Source organism: Babylonia areolata, chromosome 21 (genome assembly GCF_041734735.1).
Source record: "Babylonia areolata isolate BAREFJ2019XMU chromosome 21, ASM4173473v1, whole genome shotgun sequence".
NCBI classification, from domain to species: domain Eukaryota; kingdom Metazoa; phylum Mollusca; class Gastropoda; order Neogastropoda; family Buccinidae; genus Babylonia; species Babylonia areolata.
Window position 1 is genome coordinate 27,176,376 of NC_134896.1, and position 23,230 is coordinate 27,199,605.

Below are 23,230 nucleotides of genomic sequence, written 5' to 3' on the forward strand. Positions count from 1 at the left end.
AACCTGAAAGTAGGCTCCCAGCGCATCAAACAGCAAGCCTACCAAACACTGGTCCGCCCAACCTTGGAGTATGCCAGCTCTGTGTGGGACCCCTATACAGAGAAGGATATTAACAAACTTGAGGCAGTACATCGCCGGGCTGCTCGCTGGGCAACCCATCGACACAGGAAAACATCCAGTGTGCAAGACATGATGGAGACTCTTCAGTGGTCTCCCCTCGAAGAGGGAAGGAGAAAGGCAAGACTGATTAACTTTTATAAGTTCCATAGCGGCAATCTTATCATCAACACATACCACAAGCCCTCTCAAAATCCTTCAGCATCCACGGGGACCCGAGGATCGCATCCAGCAGCATACCACCTCTCCAACTGCAGGACGCTGTACAGACAAAAATCTTTCTTTCCTCGAACCATAACAAACTGGAACAGCCTTCCTGTTGAGACTGCTCTCAGCACAACCCTGGAAGGCTTCAAATCCCGAATCTGATCACCTCCCCCCCCCCCCATCCCCTGGCCCAGCAACCTCTACCTCAGGAAACGTCAAAAACACGCAAACCCCCCTTATAGTCTACAGAATCTTCAAAATGATGAAGGCGGTAGTCAAGGGAAAGGAGAAGAAGAAGAAGCTACTGTCACCGCTCCTTCCCTGCTAGCGCATGTCTTAAAAGCCCTGCCCCGCCATCAGCCAAAAGGCAAGCGAGGGACTAGGGCTCTGCCGGTCGGGGCTAAACCCGTAGCCGGAAAGGTGGTCCTGATGCCTGAAATAGATGATGCCCCCCCCCCCCCCCCGCCCCCCGGGGGGCCCGCCATCTTTCTACCCCCTCCACCCCATTTTTAGGCCCTGGGAAAGTGTTTTTCCACGCTGCTGCGCTCCTCCCCATTGTGGTGTCAGAATAGTCAAAGTGATGACCGTGGACACCTAACAGGAAGAAGAAGAACGTTGATTATCTGGCGCGTTCGAAAAGGAAATGACGTTTTTCTGTACAGTCAGATTGTAACTTCCTGTTGACTTCCCGTGTCGAGGAACAGAAAACGACTCTGATCACAGGAAAAGTAAGTAAAACGTTAGCTGTAGTGTATCTAAATGTTCTGGTTGGGTGCTGATTTTTACAGTTCATAGATATAAACACTGTTGGATGCGGAGTCCAGTTGTTTCCGGGTCAGTAATTGTGATTCTTCGGAAACTGAAAGTTACATGCATACGTACATGAACGATTATGGATCTTTCAACTCATGTGACACCAACACGGTAAAGTTTTAAACATTATATTGTGCTTTTACCAAGGAAAGAAAAGGAATATATTTCCATCACAGGACTTTACAAAAGAGATAGATAAGGGAGAAAACATAGATGTGTTATATTTAGCCTTCCAAAAAGCATTTAACTCTGTACCACTTGAAAGACTACTAAAGAAACTGGAATCTTATGGAATAACAGGAAACATACTTGGGTGGATAAGGGACTTTATAACAAAAAGAACTCAAAGGCTTAGGATTGGTAGTTCCTTCTCCGGTAAAGCTGATGTTATAAGTGGCATACCACAAGGTAGTATATTAGGACCTGTACTATTTACTTCATTCATAAATGATCTCCCTTGCGAACTAAAGAGTACATGTAAAATTTTTGCAGATGACACAAAATTATACAACTCTCCAAAATTCTGTCAGGATTTACAAAAAGATATTGAAACATTAGTAAAATGGTCAGACACATGGAATTTATATTTTAATGCTAGAAAATGTGAAGTACTTCATATTGGGAAATCAAACCCAGAGAAAGAATACATAATGAAAATCGGAGACAAAGAAATAAAAGTATCAAAATGTGATGAGGAAAAAGACTTAGGTGTCACATTTGACAAAAATTTATCATTTGACAAACATAACAAATAGTACAAACAAAGCGAACAGAATGATTGGAATAATAAAAAGAGCATTTACATTTATAGATAAGGTTACTTTCTTACGGTTATATAAAACATTAGTTAGACCTATCCTGGAATATGGAAACACTGTATGGTACCCAACACAAATAAAGCAGTCACAAGCCATAGAAAGGGCTCAAAGAAGAGCAACAAAGCTGGTCTATAGCATAAAAGATTATTCATATCAAGAAAGATTAAAGTACTTACAACTACCATCACTTAAACTCATTTTAACTTAAAGCAAGAAGAGTAAGAGGGGACTTGATACAGACGTACAGAAAATTAAATGGGTTTGATGATGTAAACAAAGCATGCTTTTTTTGTACTCCAAAGGTAGACACTACAAGAAACAGTACAGACAAAATATTTAAACAGTATTCCAGAACAAATCTCAGAAAGTTTACATTTAGTAACAGAGTAACAAATTATTGGAACAAATTAACAAACAGTATCAAACGTGCACCTAGTATAAATACTTTTAAGAACCTCATAGATAAACACGAGTTATTGACAAAAGCGCTATATGACTTTGATGGATAAAATGACTGCGCTAGTCAACGACCTGACCAACAATGTAAAGGAGTAAAATTGAAGGGGCATAAAAAGCCAAAAATGGCTAAGTTGTATAAAACAACGCCCCAAATCCTGATCCTGATCCTGAAGTTATGCTATGACAGCGTGCTATATTAAATTTTGGCAGTCACGGATCAATAAATCATTGACTGACATGACTATTAGTATTTGTGTGCTAGCAGACCACAGATTACGAGAATATTAATGAAGCAGATATACAGGAGAAGGGGGCAGAAACAAAGAAAAGGTCTGAGGCACACAGTGCAGCCCCATTGCAAATGAACTGTTTGTATACATATTAAAAACTTTTTTTTTTCTAAAATTTCACTCCTCTTTCTTTCCGAATGAATTTCTTTATCATGATCATGATGTATGAGAAAGGCAAAAAACAATAGTAAAATGCAAATGAACAGGAACTTTCTGCATTGTTTTATTTTGTGAAGACACTGAATCAGTGACTGAGGAGAGATGAGGAAAATATTCCAATGGTTGTGTTTGTTCAGCTGAAAGTTTGCGATTGTGCACATGATATTACCAGTTAAGTTAGTGTATAAATTGCAGTGCTGGGCCATGGTTTATTTTTTGTTGGACTCGTTTGAGTTGAGAGCATCCCAGCAGCTTTAGTACTCACATTTACATGTCTGCAAGTTGTTTCTCAAAACTGAAACAGAACTTCATTTTACACAAATTAATTCGTAAAATTTACCAACACAAGAAGTTCAAACTGCTATTATTAAATTTGATCTTAAGCTTGATCTGTAATACAGTGTTGTTAGGGGCCTCTTAAAATCTGTTTTTAATTAAGTAATTAGGTCAGTAACAATGAATCGTTCTAAAATGTTTACTGATAACAGATTCAAGGAATCTGATGAAAGAACTAGTTTGTTGAGTGAGGATTCCACATCATCTGAAGGAAGCCTGGAAAGATTCAGGATGGCAGAGGGAATGTCAGGAGCATCCCCAACACATCTCATTACTGGCAGTGGTGGAGACACAAACGATCGTAACATGGACACCTCCTATGAGAATCGCACGGTATGGGGCAGTTTGTGTGTGAGTGAGTGTGTGTGTGTTTGTGTGTGTGTTTACTATTTATTCTGTTAGTATTCTGAACATTGATCATTTGATGAAATCCAATTTTGACAGTAATAATTATTGTCAACATTCTCAATAATTCTGTTATACTAATACACTAAACTTACAAAGGCTCATCCTTTAGCTGAAGAATGAGAGGTACAAGTTTTATCAGCTGAACCATAAAGAATAACTTTCCTGACTTTTCCCTCCAAATCTTTATTTACATTGGTGCAAGCAAGTAAGAAGTTCTGATCTTTGTTCCTCCATATCTTCTGTTTAAATTGGTGCAAGCAAGCGAGCGAGAAGTTCTGATCAACACTGTCTTTAAAGCAATGACAGGGGCCAAAAGTTGTGTTTGTTTGGTAGCCACTGTATTCAACTCAATAGAGAAAAATGAAATGAGAATTATTTTTGTATATCATCTCACAATTTCATTAAGATTGAAACAAAAACTTACAAGTGAATCAATAGTAAAATGTACTGTGTGAGATTGCTTTATGCCAATACAGTTTTTGCTGTTTCATTATCAAGGCATCAGCCATTAAATGCGAAGTTAGTCGTGGCAGAGATGCTGACAGTCCAAATAGTATTGAGAAGCAGAGGACACATTATTAGTCAGAGTTTACTTTGTTACTGTTGTTTTCCTTTTTTTAATCAGCCCTTTTATTTCTTCTTATTTATGATTTACATGACTTGCAAATTCAGATGGTGGATGAGGATGCGAACACCAACAACGGTATCGGGGACGTCAACGTAGAAATCCGTGACCCTAGCTCCCCAGCCAGCTCTTCACCTCTGAGCATGCAGCCAACCTCCACTGGTCAGCCAGGGGGCAGGAGACAACCGCAGCAACGTCGGCAACGACTGCGAAGTCGGGAAGAGGAGGAGGAAGAGGAGGAGGAGGTACTGCTTTATGGCGCCAAGCACGTCATCATGCTGTTCATCCCCGTCACACTGTGCATGGCGGTTGTCGTTGCCACCATCAGTTCTGTCAGTTTTTACACGACTGGTGGCAGTTACCTGTGAGTGCTGGGCCGTTTCGGTCTTTTCAATTAGCAATTGTTATTGTGTTGAACATAGGGAATATTGTCTTTTGTGGCATGTTTTGGTGAAAGCTCACACAGAGTTTGAGTTTGGCAGTATCCACATTTCTTCCCCTCCACTCCTTAGTGTGACTGATGGAGTGAACATCCATGCCTTGTTGTAAACACTATTCTTGAGGGGAAAAATTGTGGATATTGCCTTGAGTTTTACATGAAAATGAAATGAAAAAACATGCTGTTGTGGTCAAAAGTAGTAGAATACTGTTCCCCATTTTAAAACACAGTGGAATCTAATTTCATATGATAATTTCATATTTATATGTAACTGTAAGATATTGTAATAGGTAGCACAATTTGTCACAACGTGACTTAGTTGTCAAGTTTGTTACGGCAGTGGTTGAGTGATTTTATGAGAATTTGCATGTTTGTATACTGATCAAATATAGAGCTTGAAAGGATTTAAGTTACCTTTCATAAAAGTCACAATGAGAGTACAGGGGAAAGGAGAACATAGCAACAGGGAAGGAAAGAACAAAGCATTATTTGCATGCACAAGGAAAAAAATCTTCCTAATTCTTTGCCAAAAACTGAAAATGCACTTTCAGGTTATGCAGTTGTCAGTGTTGGCAGGACTTTGAAAGAATTAATATATAGGGTTTATTTGCTCAGATGTCAGGTGTGCATATCAAACTCCTGTTGCAGTGTGTACACGCCATTTCACGAGGAGACTGAAGACACTGGCACCAAACTGTGGCAGTCGTTTGCCAATGCCGCCATTCTGCTGGGTGTGATTATCTTCATGACCATTGTACTGCTAGTTCTCTACAAGTTCAGATGCTACAAGGTGAGACACTGTCTTGCTACTCCTTGTGTGTGTGTGTGTGACCTCTGTATTTAGTGTAAAGACAGGGTTCATATGATATTAAAGGTTTGGAAAAGTTAGGAGAAACTGATTTACCAGTTTTGAGCCCGTAAAAATGTTTAAAAACTTACTTGGTTTTGTTAAAGTTTGTAAATTTGTTATCATCTCCCCCCAAACACCCTCCCCCCCTGCCCCCGAAAAAACAAAACAAAAACAACAACAAAAAACAAAAACAAACAAACAAAATATTAAAACATCTTTACGGTGTTTTCTCTTGAAGAAAAATTAGAAGAATTCAAATTTGAAGTAGACATCAATATTTGTTTTTTTTAAATTCTGGTGTTCAGAATGTTGTTCTTTCACTTTTGGGTGAGATTATTTTCAGTATATTTTTCGCATAACATTTTTCTGCTGCAACAGCCATTGCAAATATGGATCATTATTTGAAGATTCAAGTACGTCAAAGTGCCATGATGTCGTAAATTTAGTGATCCATTAAAAAAATGATGAATGAAATAGAAAGATTTCAAACCTGGCTTCAGATGGATACAGTCAACAAGCATTCACATACTGCAGTTGTTTTTTTTATGTACTTTTTTCTTTACTTTTCTTTATTTACTTCAATTTTGTCTTTGTTTTATTTTATTTATTATTTTCATTTATTTATTTATCTGTTTATTTATTTATTATTTTGATTTTCCCTCAAAGCCTAAGCGCGATGGGTTACCCTGCTGGTCAGGCATCTGCTCAGCAGATGTGGTGTAGCGTGTATGGATTTGTGAGAATGCACTGATGCCTCCCTGAGCATCTGAACTGAACTGTAGATTTAGGAAAATTTCAGTGTCGAAACACGGTAGTTGAAGCAATTGTAACATGGTAGTTGAAGCAATTGTCATTTGCCATCTGGGTAGGTGTCTCTACCAATAATATCATGATGAGAGAATCCTGCACATCTGGTAAACATGAACATGAGTGTTTTCTCAGCAGTTGCTTGGTGAGAACTGAGCAGGTATTGGGTAGAAAGAAGACAAGAGAAGGAAACAACATATAATGAGCTAGCACACCTTACTGTTGTGATTGTTTCAGGTGATCCATGGCTGGCTGATTGCATCCTCTGTGATGCTTCTCTTCTTGTTTTCTTACATCTACCTTGGGTGAGGTTCTGTTTATCATGATATAAATAATGTAGTACTTCCTAGTTTGTTTTCAGTGTATAAGTGTATGCGTATATGTGTGTATGAACATTTAAGTTTGTGCATATCTGTACAATTGTGAATTCTCAGTCAGTAATGTTGGCCATGATGGTTTTCTTACTGTTTCAGTGGAATTGTGTGTGTGTAAGCATGCATGCATGTACATTCTTGAACAGTATCGTGTTTGTAAGAATTTAATGTGTTCTTGAAAATTTCAGATTGTTCCGGATTTTTGTGTTAATCTGTGAAGGTAAGATTATGGGGAGAGTTTGTGTGTGCTGCTTGTTCCCTTTATATGAAAAAAAATGTGTGTATATTGTGTGACTTAGTGTGCTTTGGTGTGTTTGTGTGTGCTTTAGTATGTGTTTGTGTATGTATGTATGTATGTGTTGTGAGAGGGAGGTGGGGGGTCAGGATGTTCATATATGAGTGTATGTATATGACTGTATGTTTATAGAATTTGGTAGGTCTGGCCACTATGTAATGCTGGAAAACAATGGCCGACAGACGGTATGTTTATCACTATTCACTTCACTCTAGCAAGTGCAATACTGCATATATCAAGTTAGAAATATATCATAAAATTAAACAACAGTGCCAACACACACACACACACACACACACACACACACACATACATACGTAGACAAGCAGCTGGTATATATTTGTGCATGTTTTTTTTTTGTAGATGTGTCTGTGTGAATCTTTCAATTTCTTCTGTCATATTTCTTTGCTTTATTGTAACTCTTTTTTTGAAGGGCGTACAGCTGAGTGCACTGTGGAGAAATGTTTCATTATTGTCATTATTGTTTCCTCCAAAGACATAATGGTGCATTGTTTATATATATATATATATATATATATATATATATATATATATATATATATATATATATATATATGCACCCAAGGGCCTGACTAGTGAGTTGGGTCATGTTGCTGGTCAGGCATCAGTCTTAAAGATGTGGTATAGTGCATTTGCATTGTATTGCTCTGTATTGTGTTGTATTGTATTACTCTTTTTTGTCACAACAGATTTCTCTGTTTGAAATTTGGGCTGCTCTCCCCAGGGAGAACGCATGGTTACACTGAGAGTCCCATCCATTTTTTGATTTTTTTTTTCTGCCTGCAGTTTTATTTGTTTTTTGCTTTCGAAGTGGTTTTTCTACAGAATTTTGTCAGGGACAGCCCTTTTGTTGCCGTGGGTTCTTTTACATGCATTAAGTGCATGCTGCACAAGGGACCTTGCTAAATCGTCTAATCCGAATGACTAGTGTCCAGACCACCACTCAAGGTCTAGTGGAGGGTGAGGGAAATACTGGTGACGATGGGATTCGAACCAGTGTGCTCAGATCTTGCTTCCTAGGCAGACACGTTACCTCTAAGCCAACACTCCACATTTATGTGTCTGAACATGGTGACGCCTCCTTGAGAGACTGAAACTGTGAAGTGGTGGTTTTTGCAGGGAGGTGCTGAGGGCGTACAACGTGCCAATGGACTACGTGACAGTGGCTGTGCTGATGTGGAACTTTGGGGTGGTGGGCATGGTGTGCATCCACTGGAAGGGCCCCCTGCTGCTGCAGCAGATGTACCTCATTGTGGTGTCAGCCCTCATGGCCCTCATCTTCATCAAGTACCTGCCCGACTGGACTGTCTGGGTGGTGCTAGGGGTCATGGTCGTTTGGGGTGAGGCTGCCCACCAAAGGGCTGGGACTAGATTTCAGTATTGATGATGATAATAGTAATAATAATGGATGCTTATTGAGTGCTTTTGAGCTAAAAGCACTTTAGAATAAACAGTAAATATACACACTCATATACACATATTGTATTGTAATTATTTTTTTGTCACAACAGATTTCTATCTGAAATACAGGCTGGTCTCATGGGGAGAGCACATTGCTATAGTGCTGTGCCGCTTTTTTTTTCTTTTTCTTTTTTGTCTGTATGCGGGTGTATTTGTTTTATAATAGATGTGGATTTTCCTGTACAATTTTGCCAAGGACAGACCTTATGTTCTTTTACATGTGTAAAGTGCATGCTGCACACGGACCTCAATTTATCGTGTCATCCAAATGACTAACATCCAGGCCACTGCTCAAGGTCTAGTAAAGGTGAAGAAAAGGTGAGTGTAGTTTGCATGTCTCTGAAAACAGTGCCTGAATGGTGGAGTAAGATAGGTATTGCACATAGGGATGTAGTATCCTGTATGCGTATTATTGAGTAGTGTTCAGTTAATTAAGATTTCCTTTTAAATAGATTGTTGCCTCTGATCATGAGTTTTTTTCAGTTCACTGTCATGGAAATCCTTTTTTAAATTACTTTTTAGTTACCTGAATTCTTGTGACTATAAATTTAACCTGATTGTTGATTAGATTGTGGATTAGTAGTGCTCAGTACTGCAGCACAGGAGGTGTCTTGTTATAAATATCCAATGAGAATATGCATGGTTTTGCTCTTTCACAATGAACTTAGAGAATTTGTCTATAAAATGAATACTTCATTATTAGCACTGTGGATGTATTTAACCCTTGCCTGTCAAACATGTTAACAGTTTTGTCATTTCTGTGTGCCGAGCAAAAACATGGGAAAAAACGTGCACTACTTCCTCATATACAAAGATATATCTCCTTGAAATTATGCATGATGATTGCTCTTACTTTAAAGAGATGATAAAGATTTTATTATAGTTCCATCGTACAACTATTTTATTGCTGTTTTAGATTGAGTCAAAAAAATTCTTCATTAAATCGAGTGGTTGAAAATTATCAGCATAAAGCAATAATTCCAAGATTTTTTGTCAAATTTGTTTTCGTTAGGTACCTGTGGCCCAGTATTACACCAGAGCTTGATGAAAAAGAAACTGCCACCCAGATGTGTGTTGGCACAGATAACACCCTGCTCCGTCCCCTGCTGGTGTCACCCCTTTCATCATCCCCCTTTCCTTTCCAGCCACACATTGTAGAATGACAGTGCTTGTGCTGGCAGCTGGTTCATGTTCACTGTCACTTTTCTCCTGGCCAGCAACAGACGCAGACTGAACAGTCTCAGGCATAAAATTTGCAAAATTTCTTAGTTTGTGAGACGTACACTATACAGACCATGCAAGCCCGAGAAATGTAAACAGTCTTCAAGCACTCTGGAAGACAGGGAGAAACAAAAGTAGGTTGTTTCCCTTTACCAACAGTGAATTGCTTATGAAAATTGGACGTGAGACTTATGTCCACTGTAGGCGACACACACTGGCGTATAACAGTGCAGCAAAAGGGACGTAAGTCTCATGTCCCAAGGCAGGCAGTGGGTTAAGAGGATAGCCAAGCAGAACCCTGTGTATATCAGTGGTTTGATGTGTGTCTTCAGATTTGGTGGCCGTCTTGTGCCCCAAAGGACCTCTGAGGATGCTGGTAGAGACGGCCTCTCAGCGCAACGAACCTATCTTCCCTGGGCTCATCTACTCCTGTAAGCATCTGCTGTCTTCCTCACTTTGTTCTCTTCGGTCATTCATTGTCACTCTATCCCTGTAGCTTGTGTAAGGACCCCCCCCCCACCCTTCTTTCTTACTCTTGATTTGTTTTATGTACTGTGGGCAGACATTCTTTCTCATTCTGGTTTTTTTTTTTTTCCTTTATTGAATCATTCTGTGTGTACACCTGTTAGTAATACACTCTCCTCCATCCTCTGTTTTCTGAATGGAATTAAGTCAACTGTATAAACAGTCACCATCTTAAAAAAAGAAAAGAGAAAAAATGAAGTCTGGTTAGTCATTATGTATGGATTACTGGTCAGCCTGTAATGAAACTGGCGCAGGAAAGAGTTTTGGTTTTGCAGCAGTGTCCTGGAAATAGTGAAGGACTTTTTGTTCTCTTACATGGAACCCAGGAAACCAGTCTGCAGAACATCTAGAAGTGATACTGTTAGTGTGGGTGGGTGAAGCATTTTGTGGTGAATGATATAAATGTTCTATATGTTTGTCCCACTGTGTTAATCTATAGATTATTAGTGATAATATCAGTCAGCAGAGAGAGAGTGTGTGTGAATATATGTGTGCTCATCAATTGACTTCAGAGTTGTGCAGTATATTTTCTAACAACTATTTTAAACTGATATAAAAAGGAAACATTGCTGCAAGATGACCGCAGTGTGCGTGGGCTTCTGTTCAGGAAGTGGGTTGCTTGTATTTTTTGTGTGTATATTCTTGTTACTACTTGCTGCTGTAGATTGTTCCTGTTTCAGTTTGCATGGAGAACCCTGAAAACTAGAAAACGGAGTATGGTTTCCTGCATGATTGGGTAAAAATGGTCATGCGTGTAAAAGCACACTCATGCATACGAGTGAGCATGGGAGTTGCAGCCCATTAACAAAGAAGAAGTTTGCATGGAATGAGTACACTGGTTGAAGTTTTCTTTTTGCAAATTGTAAAAAGCCTACATGTACATGATATTGTAATCACTGGTCGACAAGGATGTATGAATAAGCAGCCCAACAACAATTTGCGGTGTGTGTAGGATTTGTGAGATAAAATCATTTTGTTCATTGGAATGAGTGATCAGCTCCAGCCAGAAATGGTGTTTGACTGGCTTGCAGATGGCGAACTAATAGCGAAATGTCTTGTCACTGAATTGCTGCGAAATTTTGGCTAAGAGGAGCAAATCAATAGGCATGGTTGCATCAATTTGGCATGGTAATTATATTTAACCAAACTAAGAGTATACTACAAATTGCATATGTTTCTCAGAATTTGGTGTTATTTTGCAGCCACCATGATGTGGCAGACGGTCACAATGGCTGACACTGGGGACAGTGACAACAAGAAACAGAGGAAAAAGAAAAGCAGGGCATCAGTTGATAGTGCAAGTGGGTCCTGACTGGAATATACTGCATGTCTGTGTGTGAGTTTGGTCATAGACAGCTGAATAGCCTTGTTGATTTCGTTTGTCATTCTGATTTCAAATGGCATCAGCAGTAATTAAGGTTATGTCAGTACAGATCAGATACAGTACTGGCTGGAAAAAAAAGAGAAAAAAGAATTGAAATAAGCGCCCAATGTTGAAAAGTAAACCAAATAATTATAAACCAGCTTAAAGTGGAAACATGACACATTGTCATTTGTATTGTTGTTTTTTTTTTCATTGCAAAGCATGTTCTTTCTTTCTTTGGAAAGGTTAAGTCTTTATTGCACCACAGTAAATTGAAATGGTAGACTGGCATGTGTTGTAATAAAGTCCTTGGAGGAGGGCTTGTAGTACTTTGTGGATGTGTATCATGAAAAGCCCCCAACTGATCATTGATTTCAGACCTCTTGTGTAAAGAAATAAGCGTGTGTGCTAGTGTGTATGTGTGTGTGAGAGAATGTATGTGGAGGGAAGGTGGGCACGGGTGGGGGTGGGGGTTTATGTGTGTATGTATGGTCAGTACTGTCGTTTAGCAGTCCATTTATGAATGAAAATTTCCCCTCAATTGTTTGGAAGAACAAATTTTCATGTTGTCATATTTCAACATAACACATGAGAGATTTCCTATCGCTTGTGGCAGCGGATGCCCCCGTTGTGACAGAGACAAACAGAGGCTCTGTGAACCAAGGGGCCGTGCCGGAGGAGGTGGAGGAGGTGGATGATGGGGGCTTTGAGGAACACCTGAGGAACAGACAACAGCGCACCAGTGCCCCCTCCCCACTGGAAGGCAGCAATGAGAGTGCAGAGACCCGCAGTGCCCGCAACGCTGTGCAGGCTTTAGGGAATGGCAGCACGGAGGAGGGGGAGACTCCGGCACGCCAGAGTGGCGCTGCACGTCCTGCAGAGGGCGGTCCACAGGGGGGCGCGGCTGCTGACAATGATGATGAAGAAGAACGTGAGTTTTGTGACAGGATGGTAGCGTTCAGATGTTCAGATTGAAAAAGCTTTGTGGTGGCTAGGTCAAATCCTTAGTCATGTATTCGTTCTCTGCATTGGAAACATTTTCAAGACTGAATCCCTGAATGCTGACAGAAATTATAGTATCTTAATTGTGCATATTTGATCTGCAAATGTATACACACATGGGAAGTGAGGGGGGGGGGTGCTTAGGTATCTGCAGGTGCGCACATATGTTGACCTGGGAGACTGGAAAAATCTCCTTTAACTTGGATTTGAACCACAGACTATAAAAAGTGTGGGATAGACATCTAACTCTTTTATTGTACAGTTATCACATCCGTCATTTTTGCCTCCCAGTATTTTTAGGACTGTTGCTTCCACCAGGGTTTATTGGCAATGGAGACAGTGACCAGCATCAGACTCTTTTCTTTCTGTCACCTTCTGTTGGTGTGTCACAGCATCTTTGACAGTTCTACCACTGTCTCCGCATGCTTGCCTTTTGAAAAGGTCATGTATGTTTGAGTGGGAAGGAAACTTTCAGAAAGGTCCATTAACCCCTTCACTGCTGGTACGTTTTGCTATGGCCTATGCTGAGAAAATTTTCAGAAAAACAAGAAAAACTCGCCAATGATTTTAATTTGCTTATATTTAAAAAAAGTACTGAAGATAAATGCATAAAAGTATATATCAAATGAAAGGAAAATGAACCAAGATTTTGTTTTTAATACTCATATTTCAAATAATAAGTCAATCTGACACAAAAATTCATAAAATGCAATAAAAAACAAAATGTTACTGTCATTCCATCATGTAGGTGCTGCAACATCAATCAGAATATCAACCAGTCTTTCTTGTGACTGTTGTGATCAACCACACACACACAGTCAAAGGTTATGCAACAGTGTCCAGGTCCATAAGTCTCCAGCACAGTCCACACAAAGAATGAAAAGGGTGTACTCACCCAGCATCTATCGCCAGTAAAAACGCTGTGTGTGGTACTTGCGGAAACAGTCTTCAAGACACAGTGTTGGTTTGCTGGGGCAGTCTGGGCAGTAGAACCTCACATCCTTTCTTTTCCCTTTCTTCCAGCAGACTCTTCACGTCCTTTGTAGCCGGGCCTTCTGTGGGGTATGTGGGATGACATCAATGAAGTGTCGTCCACACAGACGAACAGCGTGGTCATCTTTAGCAGTGTCTGGGTCTTGGGTCACCAAAGATCATGGCACTAATTACATCCTGGAAGTCCAGGAATGTACTGCTGTTGCCTGCTTTTTTGTTGAGGATGTGTGCATTCAGCATGGCAATTTGTAGAAAATGTACACACACATATTCGTACCACTCCAGGGTTTTCCTTGTGGCATCGTAGGGCTGCAGCTGTTGGTCATGATGGTCCATGGCACCCATGTTTTTGTTGTAATCCAGAATTGCTGGAGGCTTATTTACTGCCCTTTGGTCTTGCTGCTGCTGGTCTTCAGCTGCAGGTTTGTGGCAAGTTGTCAGCTCCAGATGGTCCAGGATGAACATCATGATCATCACCATGCTGCATACCTGAAACACATTGCATAAAAGACTAAGTTTGTTGGTTTTGTTTGTTTTTTTAACATATAAAAAGGCTATGAAATGGTATCATTTTATTTCTGATTGTTTTCAGAAGCTGAAATACAAACACACACACCTACCCCCCCCAACACCCCAAACCTCCAACACACACACACTGAAACTGGTTCATGGTATGTCACACCCCCTTCATTCTCTTTCTCATGCAAAACAAAATGACAACACACACACACACACACACACACACACACACACACACACACAGACACTTCTACAAGTGTTGCATTTACAAAGTAATTTAAGCATACAATTCTGTATATCATTCTCTGATTTCAGTTTTGTAAACATCTCCTCCCCCCCTCCCCCACTCACACACACACAACAACAACAACAACAAACCAATACACACTCAGGAACGAATTCACAGAAAGCTCTAGGCAAGCGACACACACTGTCATCAACAATGAGCCAACCAGCAAGCCACGCCCCCTCGTGCAGCGTTGGTCACACACAGTACACACGTGACTCTCTCTCACACACAGAGACACTGATCAGTGACTGACGAAGCTACTTACCACAGCTAACACATTCAAAACACACACAATGCAGTTACATTCATTGTTTCAACAAACAGAAAGCAAATAATAAACTGACAAACCTCATAAACACCTACCTGCATCTTGAATCAGCTGAGCTTGTCTGTCTTCAGTTTCGTCAAGCAACTCCACCTCCCACCCCCCTCCACTGTCAAAATCAGCGTCTTCAGCATCAACTTCACGCAGTTCTATCTCATTCAGTCCATAACCTTCATCTCTACTGTTTGCATCGTGAAGGATTTCTTTGAATACTCTTGCAAGTGTTGGGGTTTGTCTGCGTTCAGCCATGGCTTTGCAAACGCAACTTGAGCTTCGTACAAACTTGCAAAACTTTCGCCATGAATATGACGAATAGGTGAATATTTTTAGCTAATGGAACTCAGGAGATAAAGAGCTCTCAGGGGAGCTAATTTACTGGTTAGCAGACTAGAACGTTGTAACATGACGTACGGCGCACGTCAATACAGCATTGGCGAGCGACATTTCATGACGTACGTCGTACGTCAACAGCGCAGTCAAGAGGTTAAGTTTTGAAATAGGAGAGAAAAAGTTACTGTTTCATTTGTCTTTTCCTTCCCATACATAGAAGAATTAGACAATGTGTTCAGTATTCACAGTTTTGAAGAAAGGTACAACACCAAGATTCCTGTTTAACAATATGTTTTCATGTTTACTTATTTTCTACAAATATTTTGTCAATTTTTTTTTAAAAATAATACATTCAGAAACTCATTGGGTGTAAAAAAAACCCCAACAACTCTTCTTGAGTAATGGTAGGAAAGAGCATTGAAAATAGGCTGTAGGGTCTTTTTTGTGTGTGTTTGTACACAAAGTGAGTGGTATTTTTTGTAAGTTCTGCTTTTTCTTCAGCATGTGTATGTTTGTTTTCAGGTGGAGTAAAACTCGGTCTAGGAGATTTCATTTTCTACAGTGTGCTGGTCGGCAAGGCATCATCCAATGGAGACTGGAACACAACACTGGCCTGTTTTGTGGCCATTCTGATTGTGAGTTTTATATGGACAAACCAGGTTCCCTGGCTTCCATTGGGAGTGTGAATTAACCCATTAAACCCTGGAGAGTTTATAGCTTAGGCAGGCTACCATGTCATATTGATGCAAGGAAAAACAGAAAATATTCTGTTTTTCCTTCAAAGTACATGTGGAAACAGAAAATATTCTGTTTTTCCTTCAAAGTACATGTGGAAACAGAAACATGTGGAAACAGAAAATATTCTGTTTTTCCTTCAAAGTACATGTGGAAACAGAAAATATTCTGTTTTTCCTTCAAAGTATGTGTGGACACGTCCAGAAATGTTGTAGAAGTTAGTTCCCTCCCCCTGTGGTGTAAGCATATGTAAGAATGTGAAATCCGTCTTAATGAGAAAAAAAATTATGTCAGCAATACTTTGGCTCAGGGCTCAGTGAGTTAAGTAGATCAGTTTATGTGTATGTGAGTGCACATTGTTGATAGCTTTCATGTGTTGCCTGGCTGTGAAGAATGTGTTCGCTTGTGCAAGCATGTGCATGCTGCATTCATGTGCTGTGAGTGTGATGGTGCAGGTCTGCCACAGTAAACAGGGAATCCCTCCCATGCTGACTGGTCATGAGTATCTGCTTGCTGACGCACAAACAAGTCAGCTGTAGGCTCTGCAGTTGACTGAGTTGGGAAGTTTCCTTTTTTCTGTGTAGCTATCTCTGATCAGATCTTTCCTAATAGCACAGATTTTTTTCCTTTAATTTTGTTTTTTTTTAGCTTGTTCTTTTACTGATTGTATCAATGAATAAGGTGCAGGGTTCAAGGTTTTGGTTAAAAAAGAAGAAGAAAGTATATATCACCTTATAATCTAAAAAAGTTGGTAATGTGTGAGAGACATGATTCAGTGCCCACTTACTTTGGTGTGTAGACAGTAAGGATAGCGTTTGTATACATATTTATATATCAGATTTAGCTTACTTTCATGCTACATTTTATTTTGTTAGTTGGAATATCTCCCACAGTCTGACCCAGGTCAAGCTGACTGTGGATGAAATGTTGTGAGAAAGGGGAACGTGTTGTTGAGGGTAGATGACATGTTGTGAGAAAGCGGTGTGTGTTGTAAAGGGTGGATGACATGTGAGAAAGTAGAACATGTTGTTGAGGGTGGATGACATGTTGTGAGAAAGCGGTGTGTGTTGTTGAGGGTGGATGACATGTTGTGAGAAAGTGGAATGTGTTGTTGAGGGTGGATGACATGTAGGAAAGTGGAACGTGTTGTTGAGGGTAGATGACATGTTGAGAAAGTGGTGTGGAATGTGTTGTTGAGGGTAGATGACATGTTGTGAGAAAGTGGTGTGTGTTGTTGAGGGTGGATGACATGTTCAGAAGTGGAACATGTTGTTGAGGGTGGGTGACATGTGAGAAAGCAGAACGTTTTGTTGAGGGTGGATGACGTACTGTGAAAAACTGGTGTGTAAGGATTGCAGGACTTGCCGGTAGCTGAGCGGTGTTGTGCTGTGCTGTTGCAGGGTCTGTGCTTCACCCTGCTGCTGCTGGCCATCTTCAAGAAGGCCCTGCCGGCCCTGCCCATCTCCATCACCTTCGGCCTAATCTTCAACTTTGTCACCAGCTTACTGGTCCGCCCCTTCAGCGACAGTCTGGCCAGCGAACAGATCTACATCTAACCCCTCACTGTTGATCTTGGGGGCTTGGGGATGGCTGGACGCGACTAGAGTTTATGTACATATAAGATGAATTCACTGACTGTCAGATGTCGCTTCAGCAATGTCTTGCTACCAAGTTTACACTGATACGTAACTTCATATCTTTTAGAAATTCACAGTATATATTTTTTTTTCTTCTTTTCCATTCCTGGGTCTGCAACTCCTATAACTGTCAGTTGGTTTCACAGGTCTGGTTGTTTTGTCCTGCCACTTTGGTAGGCACAAATTTATTTGGGTGGTGCATTCCTGGAATGTCCTGTGTTTTCACAGACGTCTAAATGCTGATGTGAATTTCTTGCTCTTTATTGAATGTATTATCTTCTGCATGAATATGGAGTGATGGCTTAGTAGTAACATGTCCGCCTAGGAAGTGAAAGAATATGATGGTACAAGATCAGTCTGAATATTAATTGCCAGAATTTTCTCCCCCTTTCAGTCTTCTGCATGCATATGGAGTGATGACCCAGTGGTAACATTTTGCCTAGGAAGGGAGAGAATCTGAAGGTGCTGGATCAATCTGAATCCCAGTCACTAGAATTTTCTCCCCATCCAGTAGACCTTGAGTGGTGGTCTGGATGCTTGTCATTCAGGTTAGACGATAAACCAAGGTCCTGTGTGCAGCATGCACTCAGCACATGTAAAAGAACCTGTAGAAATAAAAGGGTTGTCCCTGGCAAAATTCTGAAGAAAAATCTACTATGATAACCATGAGTGTGTGCGCGCACATGACTGAAGCCTGACTGAATGACAGGAGACAAATAGCTCCTAATGACAGCTCTCAGTCGGTTCTACCCAGGTAGGCAGCCTGTTGTGCAAAAGTACTTTGAGTTTAGTCTGGGACCGAGTATAGATGCTCTTAAAGTATCTATATTGGTTAGTCCTATGCACTTGACTGGGGCTAAGGCAATGGCAGGTCTGCATTTGCTGACATGGGAGGTCAGAAATACTTCCACCCTCAACACCGCCTGAGACATAAATGTTATTATGTAGAACAAAGTAAGTGTCACATTGTATACTTCATGAACATTAGGAAATGAATATTCCCCAGAGACTGAGCAAATAAGAATTGTTTTCCAAACCTTTCTGAAGTTTGGGGTTTGAAACTCTTGAAAAGAATGACAACCATTTGGCACAAAATCTTTTTGTTTGTTTGTTTGTTTGGTAATTGAATTGCCAGATATTTCATATTTAATAGACATCTTATTATAAGTATACATATAAAAGGTGTGCATGTATGTGTGTGTGTATGTGTGTGTGTGTGTGTGTGAGTGTGAATTAATGTAAATCAGGTAGGTATGTTAACACTTCATCTTCTCTTCATAGCATGATTGTATCGAATGAGATATTTCCTAATGTGAATGTAGCACATTGTGTGATTGCACCATTTGTAATGTGGGAGTGGTAGTTGCCTTGATAATGAATTATTTTTCTGTTTGGAATGCTGATTGGCTGATTGTTTTTCTTCATCCATGTTTGTCCTCTGAAGAAGTCTTCCATTGACAACAAAGCTGATAACAATGTGCGTGATTTCGGTAATAAATGGTGATTGTGATTTGTGGCACTTCAGACACTATGGTGCTTGAGATGCAGCTGACTTACTGTAGACTAAGTTATTTGACAGGTGTAGTCAGGTACATTGTAGGTGACATGATATGACTTTGATCCGATTCTTCTCTGATTATGTAATGATGAGTGAATTAGGAATGAACTGAGAAATGAGTGAACTAGGAATGAATGATAAACTAAAGAACATTTCCTCAAAATATGAATCATATAGTATTACATTTTCTTGTCTTGATCAGTGAAAGACATAGGATCAGGGTCAGCAGATTAACTGTTCAGTTGGAAACGTTGTTGAGGAGATAACGTTATGAAGCTGATAGTACAGAACAGTTATTTAGACTTGACAATCAGCAGAAGCAGGCCACACTGCACAATTAATCTTAGCACCACTAAGTTTGCTTTGCATTCATAATTTTCTTGAGTGCATGGAATTAGCATACTCAGAAAAATTCTTAACACTAAGCAAACTTTGCGCTGCCAAGATTGCATATGGAACCTGGGCCCTGGGTTTCAGCTTTGGTGCAGGTGGAAATGCTCCAAAGCCAGGTAAGGTGAAGATGTCCCAGGGAAGGGGAGAAGAGTGTTGTGTGTTATCACCTAATACTGGTGTAATTTTCTGATTCAACAGATTTCATTCAACCCACCCCTGTCCTTCTTCCCTCCAGCCTACGCAGAGTTTGCATCATGCTACTGTGATAATGATAAAAGCTTGTTCATGTGTATACGAATGACGTTGTACTACTGTTGCATATAAGTGTCATGCTGCGTGAGTTACTTACACCCCTTTTGTGTAGTTTACAGGGTTAAGTGTCTGGAAGGAAAGTGTTTGGAAGGAAAGGGGAAAGTGATGTGTTTGTTGATGGACATTGCACTCATTGATAATTTCTCTGGGGCTGCAAGCATCAAAGATGTCAAGTTAATCAACACTGTCAAACTGTTGTTTTAAGACCTTTCAAGGCTATTGTTTGTTCTGGGGGGGAGGATCTGCTGGAGGAACAAAAAGCTGTACAGTTTTATTTTTTTGGTTTTAAAATGTTACCTGTCTGCAGAATGTATGCCTGGTTTTACATTCTTCTCCTTGAGTGTGTGCATGTTCAGGTTTAATTTGTTGAATAGAGAATGGGATTGATGTAGTTGTAATTCAGAGAAGCTGTGCCTGATTTGTAATTGTGTCAGTTGTCAGCCTTTATTTTCCTCATCTGTATGCTTCTTCCCAAATTTTCACCCTGAATCTTGATTTGCTTCCGTTAGATTGCGGGCATGAATGTGGGGTATTGTGCTTTGTTTCTGAGCTTTTTGTTAGAAGATTCTAGTCAGGGAGCATTGCAGAATGCCCACTTAGTGAGCTGACTAGCTCTTGGTGTTGAAAGATAGATGAAATGAAAAAGGGGTATGTTATTTATGTGTTATTTATTTTGAATCATATGGTGTATGGACACTTTCAACATGCTCTGAATAATTTATGGGACCAAGCTACACTTTTCTTGTACGAGTTTTTCACTTTTTCTTGTTACAAGTCTAGAAGTATCAGGAAAGGATTTTATTTCATTATAAAGTACAGATTTTTTTTTGTTTTTGTTATCTTAGTTGTTTTTTTAAAATTTTTATTATTATTATTATTTTTTAAAATAGATTTTTGTTGCATCTATGTTAGCTTCTTTTGTGGTTTTGTAGGAAATGTTCAGCTCTGGTTTTCAGGTGGTGAAGTGGTTTTTTTGTGTGTGTTTTTTTCCCAGTCAGAAATATGTTTATTTTCACGGACTAAAAAGGCCCCAGTAATCTATTTTGCATGAAGCTTTGGACACTGGCATTTCTGTGAACAGACTTGAATTTTTCTTAGCTCTGTTAGGGTTGGTAAAGTAGCTCCTTGGTGCAGTTGTACAAACCTTAAACTACCATCAGTTGTATGGTGCATCAGAGCATATGCCATTGTGGATTACATTGTTTCCTTTGGTAAGAAAATGTACAAAGCAAATGTCTGCTGAAAAAAAAAAGTTTGTGTCCTGTTGTTTTGTAATCTATTCTCTCCCTGAAAGCAAAATACGGCTGCATACATGGCGGAGTAAAAATGGTCATATGAGTGAATGTGGGAGTTGCAGCCCACGAACGCAGAAGAATAAGAGTAATCTATTTTGTATATACTTGAAGAAAATAAGTTATGGGACCAAGTTACAGACAAATTAGTTTTCATGTACCTAATCTTGATCAGTTTCATTCTTATATATAATGTCATCAGACAACAAAGGAAAAATAGGCAACAAGCATAAAGCCTGCGAATAAAAAGTAGTGTCTTGTAATACTGTTTTCTTGCCATGGTTATTTCAGTTAACAGCATCTTTATATTCTACAATTATTTTATACATATGAATCATGTGAAGCATAAACAAGATAATCGGGGCAAGACACTTCTTCAGACAAACACTAACTTCATACTTTACCAGTCAACTTTTGAACATATTTTTTATTGCAAACAAGAAATATAATGATCTCAAGATGCTGGACACTACAAGTATACTGGATGTTCTAGAATTTCGTGTGGATGAATGTGAAATCCAAGGCCTTCAGCACATTTTATTAAAGATCCATTGTATAAAGAAATGCCTGGCCAAACTTACAAGAAATTTGTTGGAGGTACACTGGGAAGCACATTTGAATTTATGGAGGGCTTGTTGCCCACATCCTCTGATGTTGCTCTCGCTCAAGTTGCTTCACATTGGTTTCCCATTCTGTTTGCACTTATCTAATTCAGTTTTGTATATTACATTTAACGCTCTGCAATTAAAAGGTACAATAAGTGAGCTGAAAAGAGTTATCTTTAGTTTGTACGTGTTTGTCTCACTTGGAACATGGTTCATACTTACATGTTCTCAGGGTCTAATGTTTAATAGAAAAGACAGATCAAATTATGGACCAACAGTTGAAATTCTTATGTACTGACATACATATAAAACTGAGTGTGTATCTGTCACCACCCCCCTAGGGAAGAGGTCGAGAGCTGTATAAAAACCTAACACCACTCCGTGTTCACCAGACAACACAAACACAGAATACAGATGTTTATCTTCCACACAAAATCTATTCTCTTCCACTTTCTCTATCCCAATTATGCAGGTGAAAATTATATGTATTAAGTAATAGGTTTTTGGTTCTGACTTACACACACAACCATACACACACAGCTTATACTTGAAAAAAACAAAAACTACACAATAAATACAACAACAAAAAACAGAAGTTGCTCACAAACCACCTCACTTCTCTCAGACGTTCTAAAAGCTTTTTTTTCATATACACACACTCAAGAAAAAAACACCTCTCAAAACCCAGGCCAGCACAAACATATTTGTACTTTAGTGTAGCGTTTTTGCTGGCTTCAGGAAGCTTCCCTCTTAAAAGAAAACAGACACACAGCTCCAGACAAATGTCGGCGGATACATGGCACAGAAGTCCGACCAAAGGCACAAGCCCTCAATCGAAAGGCCAAGGTGCCAGCACTCGGCATACAGTGCCAAGCAAAACAAAGACCCAGGCCACAAGTCAAAAGGCCTGGAATCCAGGACAACAGTCATGGGACACGAGGGGACGAAGACCTCAGGATGCCAGTCGAAAGCCTGGTACCCAGGATACAGGACTCCGGCTGGGCGGGACAAAGATCTGGGTCACCAGACAAGATCTGGGACCCAGGACATGATGAGAGCTGCCACAGCATACACCAACAACCACCACAAGGACATGACGAAGACGACACACAGAGAAACGCAGAGGTGGCTCCAATGGAGGACAGGTGGCCCTCACTTCAAGACGTCGGGGTAGCTACCCCACCAACAACAGACGACCGGTACACTACGGCAGTTGGGCTGTAAAAGCCCCGAATATCATTGCTGCCAGACAATATTTCAAACACACTCAGGTGAACTGAGTAATATGCATGTGGTTCATGCGCAATCTGAGAATTTTATTGAACTGAGGATGGGAGGAAGAGGAAAAGTGAAAGGAGAGGGTGGAGAAAAACGAAGACAAGCTACAAGCCCTAACTCTTGTCACTAGTTGTGACAGTATCCATGAACAAGAGGGCATTTGTGTGGGATAGGAGACAGTGTACACATCTGTGTGTCCGATATCCAGTCAGTCATTTCCCATCTGAGACTTGTCACCAGCTCTGAGCTGTTCCCTTCAGCCTTCTGACTGCAAGTATTGTCCAGATTTTCATGGCAGTCCACATGTGAACAGTCCACAATGACCTGTCGTTAAGCCTCCACAAAGTCACCCATTAAGGAGATCCTGCATTGTT

At 40.1% G+C, this 23,230-nt stretch overlaps 1 protein-coding gene across 2 annotated transcripts; it reads left to right on the plus strand.

Moving 5' to 3' along the window:
- The first annotated feature begins 850 nt into the window (after positions 1-850).
- Positions 851-21,737, plus strand: LOC143296546 (presenilin-1-like). 2 transcript variants are annotated; one of them, XM_076608568.1, is made up of 11 exons: positions 851-1,052; positions 3,411-3,532; positions 4,280-4,596; positions 5,320-5,461; positions 6,566-6,633; positions 8,138-8,358; positions 10,033-10,131; positions 11,428-11,526; positions 12,205-12,519; positions 15,569-15,681; positions 17,182-21,737. In XM_076608568.1, the coding sequence occupies exons 2-11, from the start codon at positions 3,431-3,433 to the stop codon at positions 17,335-17,337; spliced, it is 1,632 nt and encodes a 543-aa protein (XP_076464683.1). In that variant the 5' UTR covers positions 851-1,052; positions 3,411-3,430; the 3' UTR covers positions 17,338-21,737. The 2 variants fall into 2 exon arrangements, with proteins under 2 accessions (XP_076464683.1, XP_076464682.1); XM_076608567.1 differs by having other exon boundaries at positions 852-1,052; positions 3,352-3,532.
- The last annotated feature ends 1,493 nt before the right edge of the window (positions 21,738-23,230 follow it).

Excerpts from the sequence above, each read along its gene's own strand:
- LOC143296546 (XM_076608568.1), top strand. The coding sequence starts at position 3,431 with ATGGCAGAGGGAATGTCAGGAGCATCCCCAACACATCTCATTACTGGC. Across the intron at positions 4,597-5,319 it reads ACGACTGGTGGCAGTTACCT|TGTGTACACGCCATTTCACG; the intron begins GTGAGTGCTGGG and ends CTCCTGTTGCAG. Across the intron at positions 6,634-8,137 it reads TTTTCTTACATCTACCTTGG|GGAGGTGCTGAGGGCGTACA; the intron begins GTGAGGTTCTGT and ends TGGTTTTTGCAG.